At 46.3% G+C, this 12,092-nt stretch overlaps 1 protein-coding gene across 1 annotated transcript; it reads left to right on the top strand.

Moving 5' to 3' along the window:
• The first annotated feature begins 3,902 nt into the window (after positions 1-3,902).
• acta2 (actin alpha 2, smooth muscle) lies at positions 3,903-12,064 on the top strand. The gene is made up of 9 exons (XM_024007849.2): positions 3,903-3,991; positions 6,234-6,408; positions 6,669-6,797; positions 7,749-7,859; positions 9,743-9,827; positions 10,198-10,359; positions 10,520-10,711; positions 10,842-11,023; positions 11,452-12,064. The coding sequence occupies exons 2-9, from the start codon at positions 6,280-6,282 to the stop codon at positions 11,593-11,595; spliced, it is 1,134 nt and encodes a 377-aa protein (XP_023863617.1). The 5' UTR covers positions 3,903-3,991; positions 6,234-6,279; the 3' UTR covers positions 11,596-12,064.
• Positions 12,065-12,092: the final 28 nt, after the last annotated feature.

Here is a 12,092-nt window from a genome sequence, read left to right as displayed (position 1 = left end):
AGGAGTCGCCATAAGACATTCCAGAGCTGGTTGTGAGCAGATGCCTGGGACATCCTTTAAGAGCACAGCTGCTTTGCCATTTTGGGTCAAAGCACATGCCAATGGAGCAGGGCCCTTCTGCACACACTGCCCTGTTGATGTCTGCTGTTATGGACTGATGTCAGATGGGGTTTAATGTGGAGAGGGGTATTATCAGTGTTGATAGTTGGAACCATAGCAACAGTAGCTGTGTTGAGGGAGATGTAATGGTCTTAGAACACGTGTCCAGCTCATTCCACGGAGGGCCGAGTGCCTGCGGGTTTTCGCTTCTCCCTTGTCCTTGATTGATAAATGAAGGTCAGTAACTGGTAAAGAACTCCCCACACCTGGTTGTCTAGGTGTTAATTGAAAGAAAAAGAAAAAAACCTGGAGACATAAGGCCCTCCATGGAATGAGTTTGACACCTCTGGTCTAGACTCACTTTCCCMATAAATGCTGCAGACTCAATTCAATGAACGAGGCATGAGTGGACGATAGTGAGAGAGAGATGACTGTAAAGTCATGTGGCACAAGGGTATAGTGACGACTCACATCTTCCTGTTAGAACCTCTCAAATAGACAACAACTTGTCGTCTGTACTTGGTATAGTTGCTTAATGCTGTATACTGTACCCATGGTCTTCTGAAAGGTCTTTCAAAACAAGGCTTACTGAATTAGTTACTGTAGTTACTATAATTTAGGCACACATATGTCTTCAATGAGGGAAATAATGAGAGGAGGTCTCATAATAAAGAATAAAAGTCCCTGCAGGAGCGGACAGGAAGTATATAGTGCAGCTAAACACTGACTGACGGGGTTCAAAGGTTATCTTTAGTTGAACATGCAGGATGTCTTTTCACCTGCAGTAATGCGTAGACGCAGACACTCACACAAGCGATAGATTGAGGGTATAATGTTTTTCTTTTACCAGACCACACCTACAGTGGGATGATTTCTTCCCTACATGCCCTGCGGGGTGCGTGGTCTGCCAAGTCTCCTTATTTACTGAACAGCTCCTTTTTTGGTGCTGCATCAAACTCTGCTGTACGCTGTTACTGTAGCTGAGTGGGAGGCAGACCAGTAGCTTTCCTTCAATGTGTAAAGCTGACCTCCAATTTGAGTGATTTCACTCTGAATGACAGTGATAGTCATGCTAGTGTTGCAAATATCATGTATCTTTACTGGGGCTCCCTGTGCTTTGATAGACAAGTGTCTGACTAGCTAGACAATATGAGGAGAACTGTGTACTGTTGAATCATTTAGGCTTTGTTTGACAATGAATGAAAAGTGTGATACCATGTTACATTTGGCCATCCAGCTGTACGGCATCTTGTTATTAATTTCAAGTATTAGAAGTATGAACAAAATGAAGAGCACCATCAGCCTAGAATGGAGTCTAGAATGGAGTCTAGAATGGAGTCTAGACAACAACAAGACACATTTATTTTTGATAGCAGATCTTACATTCCAAGCATTGTTTCCATTAAACAGTTTAGGCCCTGTACTATTGGACATGAYGAATCCTTTAATACAACAGGACTGAGAATCCCCTCGGACCCACAAAGTAAGAAGCAAGCTCAGTAAACTGTAATCGTCATGACAGCAGAACATGATCATGATAGAAGAGTTATATCAAGATTTATGCCAGAGAAAGACAAATTCTGTGAGAAAAAAAAAAGAACATCTCAATTTGCTGTAACTTGAAAGCTGTTGATTATTGGGTGACAACTACAGTCATTTGGTGGCGATTCCTGACAATTTGAACTGTTTCAGAGGGAATGGTATACCATTTGCAGGACAATTCATATTCACTGACAATAGCCTGCCTCAATTACAGTATGTTCAGTTAGTTCAATCACAAACCCAATAGTCCAACAGTCATGCTGATAATATTCTTTCTCTCTTACTTCCTTATTCTCTCTCTCTCTCTATCTTTCCCCGCCCACCACCACCCCCCTTTCTCCCCACCCTTCTCTCCTCCATCTCTCTCTCTCCCCTACTCTCTCCATCCTGATATGGCTTTGTGCTGGCCATTGTCCGTGCGTTGTCGTAGCGTAGCATACCTCATCAGACAGAGAGAGAGAGAGAGTGCAGGGAGTCTGGGACATGAGGCAACACCCGGTCAATCCGTCTGATGTTTACAGTATGTGGTCCCACCAGCGCAGATGAMTGCCGTCCCGTTCCCAGCTTATGACTCCTCTTACAGTTCAATAATAACTACACCTAGTTTAAACTTAAAGGGCCACTTTAGCTTTTGACTGTAGAATGAAAGATTTATGTTTTCACGTATGTAGGCTGGACAGTGGTTTGGTGTTGGAGACAATGAACAAAAGTGGTGAAGTGCCACTTTCATATAAACGCTGCTGGAAGACACTGACCCCCTGACTGTTAGAGGAGGGTGATGTGGGCTTTGCCATACTAAGAGCCAGCGACTTAACAGGCCGTCCACTGTGGGTCTCAGTGCTGTGACAATGTGCAGTTGGTGACAGGTTCTTTTGGCACCTTTCTTTAGTTCTGTAAAGCCTCAACTTCACTGTTCCTTGCTGTGGTCTCGAGGCCCATCCACTGAGCAGCCGCTCACAAACGGTAGCATTTTCATTCCGTAGTGGGTTGTCACAGACTGTTACAAGTTGGGTTGCAAGGTAATTTCAAGGACACACTGAGAAAAATTGTGTAGCATGACATTCTGGCATTTTGAAAGGTTAGGATATTCCATAGTTAGAGAATTCAACTGACCTTTTCCTCAACACCAACTGACAAGTAAGAATATACCCTCACACTGTTTGAATGTTTCAACATCTAACTGATGCCAATTCAAGCAGCACCTAGATGCTGTATTTGTGACCTGACCCGTGTCATTCTTTACTACATGGAATGCCACTGTCTGTTGTGGTGTGAGGGCTTGCTACACGGGAATGCCACTGTCTGTGTGAAGGCTTGCTACACGGGGAATGTCACTATGTGTTTGTGAGGGCTTGCTACACGGGAATGCCACTGTCTGTGTGTGTGTGAGGGATTGCTACACGGAATGTCACTGTCTGTGTGTGTGAGGGATTGCTACCCGGGAATGTCACTGTCTGTGTGTGTGAGGAGTTGCTACACGGGAATGCCACTGTCTGTGTGTGAAGGCTTGCTACACGGGAATGCCACTGTGTGTTGAAGGTTTGCTACATTGGAATGCCACTGTCTGTGTGTGTGAGGGATTGCTACACGGTATGCCACTGTCTGTGTGTGTGAGGATTGCTACACGGGAATGCCACTGTCTGTGTGTGAAGGGCTTGCTACACGGGAATGCCACTGTCTGTGTGTGAAGGCTTGCTACACGGGAATGCCACTGTCTTGTGTGTGTGTGAGGTATTGCTACACGGGAATGCCACTGTCTGTGTGTGGGGAGGGATTGCTTAAACATGATATGCCACTGTCTGTGTGTGTGAGGGATTGCTACACGGGAATGCCACTCTTTGTGTGTGTGAGGGATTGCTACACGGGAATGTCACTGTCTGTGTGTGTGAGGGATTGCTACACGGGAATGCCACTGTCTGTGTGTTAGGGCTTGCTACACGGGAATGCCACTGTCTGTGTGTGAGGTCTTGCTACACGGGAATGCCACTGTCTGTGTGTGTGAGGGCTTGTTTGTCACAGGGGGCAGTCCTGCAAGCTCTGTGCTGTGTGTTTATGTTCCAGCATGGTGAGATCTCCTGCCTTTCACAGAAAAAAAGGCCCCTGGAATGCCCTGAATGATGTGACTGGGCCCTCCGCAGAAGCAATTGGATTGGACTGTTTTTCCCCGGCCATCCCTATAAGGCTCTGGCTGAGTGAGGCAGACAGGGAGAGTGCGGCCCCGGCTCCATGTTTGGGATGTGGGAGGGGTAAGTGCAGGATGGGGGCTGGCTGGGAGCTACATAAAGTCTCCCCAGGCCAGTGAGAGGGCACACCATCCCTGAGCGGCAAACCCCGGCCAAGCACTGTCAGGGTAAGTGGACCACCACCTCACCTCTCCTGTCCTCCTCTCTCTTCCCTGTTCCTCCTCTCACCCCCTCGTTGTCCTCTCTCCTGCCTACTCCTCTCCTACACGCTTAGAAAAAAGGTTCCAAAAGGGTTCTTTGGCTGTCCCCATAGGAGAACCCTTTTTGGTTCCAGATAGAATTATTTTKGCATCGCTGTATAACCCTCTGTGTAAAGGGTTCTACATGGAATTCAAAAGGGTTCTACCTTGAGCCAAAAGGGTTATATCTGGAACCAAAAATAGTTCTTCAAAGGGCTATCCTATGGGGACAGCTGAAGAACCCTTTCAGGTTCTAGATATAATCTTTTTTCTTAAGTGTACCCTCTTTTATCCTCTCCACTCCTCTGCACATTCTCCTCTGCTCTCATCTCCTCCGCTCTGTTCTCCTCTTCTCCGCTCTGTTCTGCTCTCCTCTGCTCTCCTTTGCTCTCCACTTCTCCACTCCGCTCTCCTCTGCTCTCCTCTACTCCTGCCTTCCTGTCTGCCCGACTGCCTCAAGTCAACAACTGCTAAATTGTCAGCTGCTAATCTGCTAGTCTGAGTCAACCGCAGGGGTCAGCACCTTACAGTGCAGACTGCTTCTCAATCAATTTAAACCAGGCTCATTAGGCTTGATGAGCTTTGGCTGATCTCACAGGCGCATGTTAATGAAAGACAGGTGTTTAGACATCTCACAGCTAAGTCACTGGGGTCTGYTGTGGGTATTAAGTGTCACAGTAGATGAGATCCTAAGCCTGGTGGTGTTGTGGTTTATTAAGAACTTGTGGTTGAAGAAGTTAGTGTTGCTGCTAATGCTGTAACTTGCTTGAAACAGTGTGGTAGAATGTCACAGTAGTAAATGCTAGAACTGTCTTGTTGATATTCTGGTATATGCTAAGCTACCTATTATGCATATTTTTTCAGCTGGTTGATTATGATATTAGACATCTGTTGCCATAAGTCCCATAATGCAATAGAAACAGTCTCAAATTCTTGTAAGGTCTCTTGGGGAAAGTCAGGTTGATAGGTTGTAAAGTCTCTTGGGGAAAGTCAGGTTGATAGGTTGTAAGGTCTCTTGGGGAAAGTCAGGTTGATAGGTTGTAAAGTCTCTTGGGGAAAGTCAGGTTGATAGGTTGTAAGGTCTCTTGGGAACTCAGTCAGTTTTTGAAAACATCGTACACAGTTTTGAAATGAGTAAAGGTTTTGAAATGTGCAAAGGGGATAATGGCTGGATGCATACAGGGGCCTCTGTCATGTTATTGGACAGTTCAACACTGCTCAACTTTCAGCACTGAACTCCATCATAGCTGCTCATGGTACCCTCTGCTGGAAAGCTTAGGAAATCCTTTATTCTGAAGGTTTATGACTAAATATGGTTCTGCTGGAATCTACTGCCCTCTCTCTCTCTCTCTCTCTCTCTCCCTCTCTCTCTCCCTCTCTCTCTCCCTCTCCCTCTCCATCTCTCTCTCCCTCTCTCTCTCTCTCTCTCTCCCCCCCTCTCTCCCTCCCATCCCCGTCTTTTTTCTATCCTTTTTTGTAAACCATTGTAGATAGGCAGGGCCAGAGAGAGAGAGAGGGAGTGAGGTTTGCACAGTCCAGTCCAAAGACAGACATGACTCTGCATCATTTCCTAATTAGGAAGTTTTCCCAGGGTGCTGCATCCATTCATTAGAGACTGGAGTTCAACCCTAACCTTAACTAAAGAGTGTTTTAGGATAACTCCTATGGGGAGTTTTGATCWTAAGCATATATGCTTTGCTATTAATGTTAAATGTTTACAGTATTATAACATTATATAACAATGTGCTTCATAGGATTTTGGTGGACTGTATTTATATTATACTCTAAGCACAGGTCAACTTTCCAAATTGACTTTTTCACTTTCAATAGGAATAGCCTCATCCTTTCTTCACACTTTGGTAGTCCAGTGGATTTGCCTGAGCCATGTATTCCTGAATGAATTAACGTAAATACTTGCCACACCAGTTTAAACATTTTATGGTTTACGTTTCTTATGAATTCACCTCAGAAGGGTGTGGTCACACACTACTTTAGAGGGATAGACCTACTCTCTCTCTCTCGCTCTCGCTCTCGCTCTCGCTCTCGCTCTCGCTCTCGCTCTCGCTCTCGCTCTCGCTCTCGCTCTCGCTCTCGCTCTCGCTCTCTCTCACACACACAAATCTATCACTCTGCAGATGTTAACACACTTTTCTCTCTGTTGCCCCTGCAGTGATTGTCTCCAGTCGGAGTAAGGAACGTAAAGCAAAGAATTGACAATGTGTGACGATGAAGAGAGCACCGCCCTTGTGTGTGACAATGGCTCCGGTCTGTGCAAGGCAGGCTTTGCCGGGGACGACGCCCCGAGAGCAGTATTCCCCTCCATCGTGGGCCGTCCCAGACATCAGGTGAGCCACCATTCGTTCATTAAAAGACAGGCTGGATGTAACTTCTGATTGGGTGATGAGAATGCATCCACTTTTTTGTCCGTAGTCTTTCATGGTCCTTGGTATATTCTTAATTTAAAGCATCATTTTTTGATTTTATTTACCCATCATGGTTTAAGACTCAACACAGCAAGGCCTATTTGTTGAATTTCAGTGCTAGCAATGGCATCCACTTTACAGTGTGGTGAGTGTGCTTCTGAGCAGCCGGTTTCTCTCCCCAGGGTGTGATGGTGGGCATGGGACAGAAAGACAGTTATGTGGGTGACGAGGCGCAGAGCAAAAGAGGTATTCTGACCCTGAAGTACCCCATCGAACACGGCATCATCACAAACTGGGATGACATGGAAAAAGTAAGCCTACCACACCCCACCCTACCCTACCACACCCTACCTCACCCCACCCTACCCTACCACACCCTACCATACCCTACCACACCCTACCTCACCCCACCCTACCACACTCTACCCCACCCTACCTTACCCCCACCCTACCACACCCTACCTCACCCACCCCAACCTACCTCACCCTACCCCACCCTACCTCACCTTACCCCACCCTACCCTACCACGCCCTACCTCACACCTAACCTACCTCACCCTACCCCACCCTACCCTACCCTACCCTACTACACCCTACCCCACCATACCCTACCACACCTTACCTCATCCCACCCCACCCCACCCTACCACACCAGACCCTACCTCACCCCACCCTACCACACCCTACCACACGCTACACCACCCACTCTACACACTAACCCTACCACACCTTACCTCATCCCACCCCACCCTACCATACCCTATCACACCCTACCTCACCCCACCCCACCCTACCACACCTTACCTCAATCCACCCTACCCTACCTCAACCCCATCCTACCCTACCACACCCTACTCTGCCACACGCTACACCACCCCATCCTACCACACTACCCTACCCTACCACACACTACCCTACCACACCCTACCCCATCCTACCACACAACCCTACCACACAACCCTACCACACCCTATCCAACAATGACACAGACTCAGGATTCAGACGATTTTAAAACAATATAATTGGAAAACAGTGACACACTCTAACATGGAATTTTATGTACTTTGTGATTTTCCATCATGGCACTCAAAAGTAGCCTCAGCCAACACAACTCCCCGGGTGGCACTTTGGGATTTATCCAGGGGCATTTAGATCCAGGATCTATTCTCAGAACTGTTACATGATAACAGAACGAGGAGTTAGCTAAAGAGACCCCAGACATGTTCAGCGATGTTATGCTAATTATTGTCGATGATTGGCAGATCTGGCATCACTCCTTCTACAACGAGCTCCGTGTAGCTCCTGAGGAACACCCCACCCTGCTGACAGAGGCCCCCCTCAATCCCAAAGCCAACAGGGAGAAGATGACGCAGGTGATTTATTTTTTTATTTTTATTTAACCTTTATTTAACTAGGCAAGTCAGTTAAGAACACATTTTTATTTACAATGACGACCTACCAAAAGGCAAAAAGGCCTCCTGCAGAGACGGGGCTGGGATTAATAAATAAATAACATATAAATATAGGACAAAAGACACATCATGACAAGACAGACAACACAACACTACATAAAGAGAGACCTAAGACAACAACATAGTAAGGCAGAAACACATGACAACACAGCATGGTAGCAACACAACGTGACAACAACATGGTAGCAACACAACATGACAACAACATGGTAGCAACACAACATGGTTGCGGCACAAAACATGGTACAACATTATTGAGCACAGACAACAGCACAAAGGGAAAGAAGATAGAGACAACAATACATCACGCAAAGCAGCTACAGCTGTCATTAAGTGTGTCCATGACTGAGTCTTTGAGTTAAGAGATTGAGATAAAACTGTCCAGTTTGAGTGTTTGTTGCAGCTCGTTCCAGTCTCTAGCTGCAGCGAACTGAAAAGAGGAGCGACCCAGGGATGTGTGTGCTTTGGGGACCTTTAACAGAATGTGACTGGCAGAACGGGTGTTGTATGTGGAGGATGAGGGCTGCAGTAGATATCTCAGATAGGGGGGAGTGAGGCCTAAGAGGGTTTTATAAATAAGCATCAACCAGTGGGTCTTGTGACGGGTATACAGAGATGACCAGTTGACAGAGGAGTATAGAGTGCAGTGATGTGTCCTATAAGGAGCATTGGTGGCAAATCTGATGGCCGAATGGTAAAGAACATGTATCTGCTCAAGAGCACCCTTATCTGCCAATCTATGAATTATTTCTCCGTAATCTAGCATGGGTAGGAAGGTAATCTGAATCAGGGTTAGTTTGGCAGCTGGGGTGAAAGAGGAGTGATTACGATAGAGGAAACCAAGTCTAGATTTAACTTTAGCCTGCAGCTTTGATATGTGCTGAGAGAAGGACAGTGTACCGTCTAGCCATGCTCCCAAGTACTTGTATGAGGTGACTACCTCAAGCTCTAAACCCTCAGAGGTAGTAATCACACCTGCGGGGAGAGGGGAATTTTTCTTAACAAACCACATAACCTTGTTCTGAACACCTCCAAAACAAAGGTCAAGTGTAGAGAAAGCTTGTTGGACACTAAGAAAGCTTTGTTGTAGAGCATTTAACACAGAATCCGGGGAGGGGCCAGCTGAGTATAAGACTGTATCATCTGCACATAAATGGATGAGAGAGCTTCCTACTGCCTGAGCTACGTTGTAGATGTAAATTGAGAAGAGCGTGGGGCCTAGGATCGAGCCTTGGGGTACTCCCTTGGTGACAGACAGTGGCTGAGACAGCCGATTTTCTGACTTTATACACTGCACTCTTTGAGAGAGATAGTTAGCAAACCAGGCCAAAGACCCCTCAGAGACCAATATTCCTTAGCYGGCCCACAAGAATGTAATGGTCTACCGTATCAAAATCTTTGGCCAAGTCAATAAAAATAGCAGCACAACATTGCTTAGAATCAAGGGCAATGGTGACATCATTGAGAACCTTTAAGGTTGCATTAACACATCCATAACCTGAGCGGAAACCAGATTGCATACCAGAGTGAATACTATAGACATCAAGAACTATTCTACTGTAGACATCAAGAAAGTGATGACTACATACACCACAACTAGGACTTGTTCCAATGTATATCTTCAACCCAGCCTTTCAAGACTGTGTAATACACCTAATATAAACAGTAGGAATTTGTTACATGATGCTGAGTGTATGATTGGTGCAATTAGAATGATATGYTCACTGTCAAAATGTTAGTGTGAAAAAATAACACTGTAACCTAAACAAATGCTCCTGCTCTAGATTATGTTCGAGACCTTCAACGTTCCAGCCATGTACGTAGCTATCCAGGCCGTGCTGTCACTTTATGCCTCTGGGCGCACAACAGGTCAGTATAGGACACTAGTCAAAACCAGCCTCATTTTACACTGACCATTCAGTCCCACTGAGCCCAAACTTGTTTACTCCCAAAACTGTCCTCCCAAAATGTTGTTCTCCCAAGCCTGTCCTCCCTAACCTGTGTCATCCCAAAATGGTGTCCTCCTATACCACCCAAACCTGTGTCCTCTCAAACTTGTGTCCTCCCAAACTTGTGTCCTCTCAAACTTGTGTCCTCCCAAACCTGTGTCCTCCCAAACCTGTGTCCTCCCAAACCTGTGTCCTCCCAAACCTGTGTCCTCCCAAACCTGTGTCCTCCCAAACCTGTGTCCTCCCAAACCTGTGTCCTCCTAAACCTGTGTTCTCCTAAACCTCCACAGGTATTGTCCTTGACTCTGGTGATGGTGTCACCCACAATGTCCCCATATATGAGGGTTATGCCCTGCCTCACGCCATCATGCGCCTGGACCTGGCTGGCCGTGATCTCACGGACTACCTCATGAAGATTCTGACCGAGCGGGGCTACTCATTCGTCACCACAGGTCAGTAGAAACTCTGGGATGCTATAAACTCTGATGACACATACCGTACAGTGCATGACTTTTAAGCAGAGGCCTATGCAGACACAGAAGTGTTGTTCTGCCAAACTACAAATCAATCTAAGTTCTTGTTCTGACCTCACCCTTATTCTCCTCTCTCTAGCTGAGAGAGAAATTGTTCGTGACATCAAAGARAAGTTGTGCTACGTSGCCCTGGACTTTGAGAATGAGATGGCCACCGCTGCCACCTCCTCCTCTCTGGAGAAGAGCTATGAGCTGCCCGACGGTCAGGTCATCACCATCGGCAACGAGAGGTTCCGCTGCCCGGAAACCCTCTTCCAGCCCTCCTTCATCGGTAATCCCTCGCTCCTTCTTTACCTCTTTCCACTCTCTCCGTTTGCCTTTCTCTCAACAGTTTGAAACAAATATCTATTCTCCCCACTGTCCCTTGTGACTCAGCGTGATTTCCTCTGATTTCTCTCCAGGTATGGAGTCTGCCGGTATACATGAAACCACTTACAACAGCATCATGAAGTGTGACATTGACATTCGTAAGGACCTGTACGCCAACAACGTCCTGTCAGGAGGTACCACCATGTACCCTGGCATCGCAGACAGAATGCAGAAGGAGATCACAGCCCTGGCCCCYAGTACCATGAAGATCAAGGTGTGTTGATGCTACTAACATAGAGTTAACTTGCATGCCATAGTGAGATGCTACTAACATAGAGTTAACTTGCATGTCACTGTGAGATGCTACTAACAGAGTTAACTTGCATGTCATAGTGAGATGCTATACAGTGATTTGAATTTATTCAATATGGTAGTCCTCATAACTGTAATGGTATATTTTTTCCATTCACTTCCAGTAATGATATTGTCCCATTTCAACATTGACGCAATTATCCTTTCCAGTTTTGACCTGGTTTCTATGAATAGAAATCATTGTCTTGATAAGTGTTTCAAAATGKCATGCAAGTTGTTGAGGCCCAATCTGAATGTCACTGATATTGTCTCACGAAGCTTTGGTGTACTATTTACTACACATATGGGATTTCCTCATTCAGTATATTAAATGTTATCTTGTGTTACCAGATYATCGCCCCACCTGAGAGGAAGTACTCWGTCTGGATCGGCGGCTCCATCCTGGCCTCCCTCTCCACCTTCCAGCAGATGTGGATCAGCAAGCAGGAGTACGACGAGGCCGGCCCTTCCATTGTGCATCGCAAGTGCTTCTAAACAAGGCCCAGAACCACCCCACCCCAGCCCACTCCGTCCCTCCTGCCCCAAACTCTGCTCTCGTTCTATTGCCTGTAAACTGTGAATGTGTACCCCATTTAACCTTGTGTGTTTCTGTCTTTGCACTGCCCACCCCTGCGTGAATGTTATGTGGTTGGTCGTGTACCTTTCAAAGAATAAAGCTTGAACGTGCAGCTGGTGTAAAACTTTGGGGACATTCCTAGGGCAATGTATGTATGTATGTAGATTCCAGCGATGGCTATAGAAGCAAAGAAGCTGAATCTGTTCCACAGAGCTCGCATTCTCCCTCTTGTGTTCACTTTGTTCAGTACATCATATCCCTGGATGTGGCCAGGTCTCTCGCATGGCTCAGATCACTGCTGAAAGCTTTAACAATCTGACGGTTTGTTAAGATCCATGTAAACATGAACGAACACCCAAGGAAGGAATAAAGCTCTCATACAAGGAACTCTGTCTGGCTCATACATTTAGATTAC

This window comes from Salvelinus sp. IW2-2015, linkage group LG18 (genome assembly GCF_002910315.2).
Source record: "Salvelinus sp. IW2-2015 linkage group LG18, ASM291031v2, whole genome shotgun sequence".
NCBI lineage: Eukaryota > Metazoa > Chordata > Actinopteri > Salmoniformes > Salmonidae > Salvelinus > Salvelinus sp. IW2-2015.
This window is presented reverse-complemented; position numbering and strand designations above follow the sequence as displayed.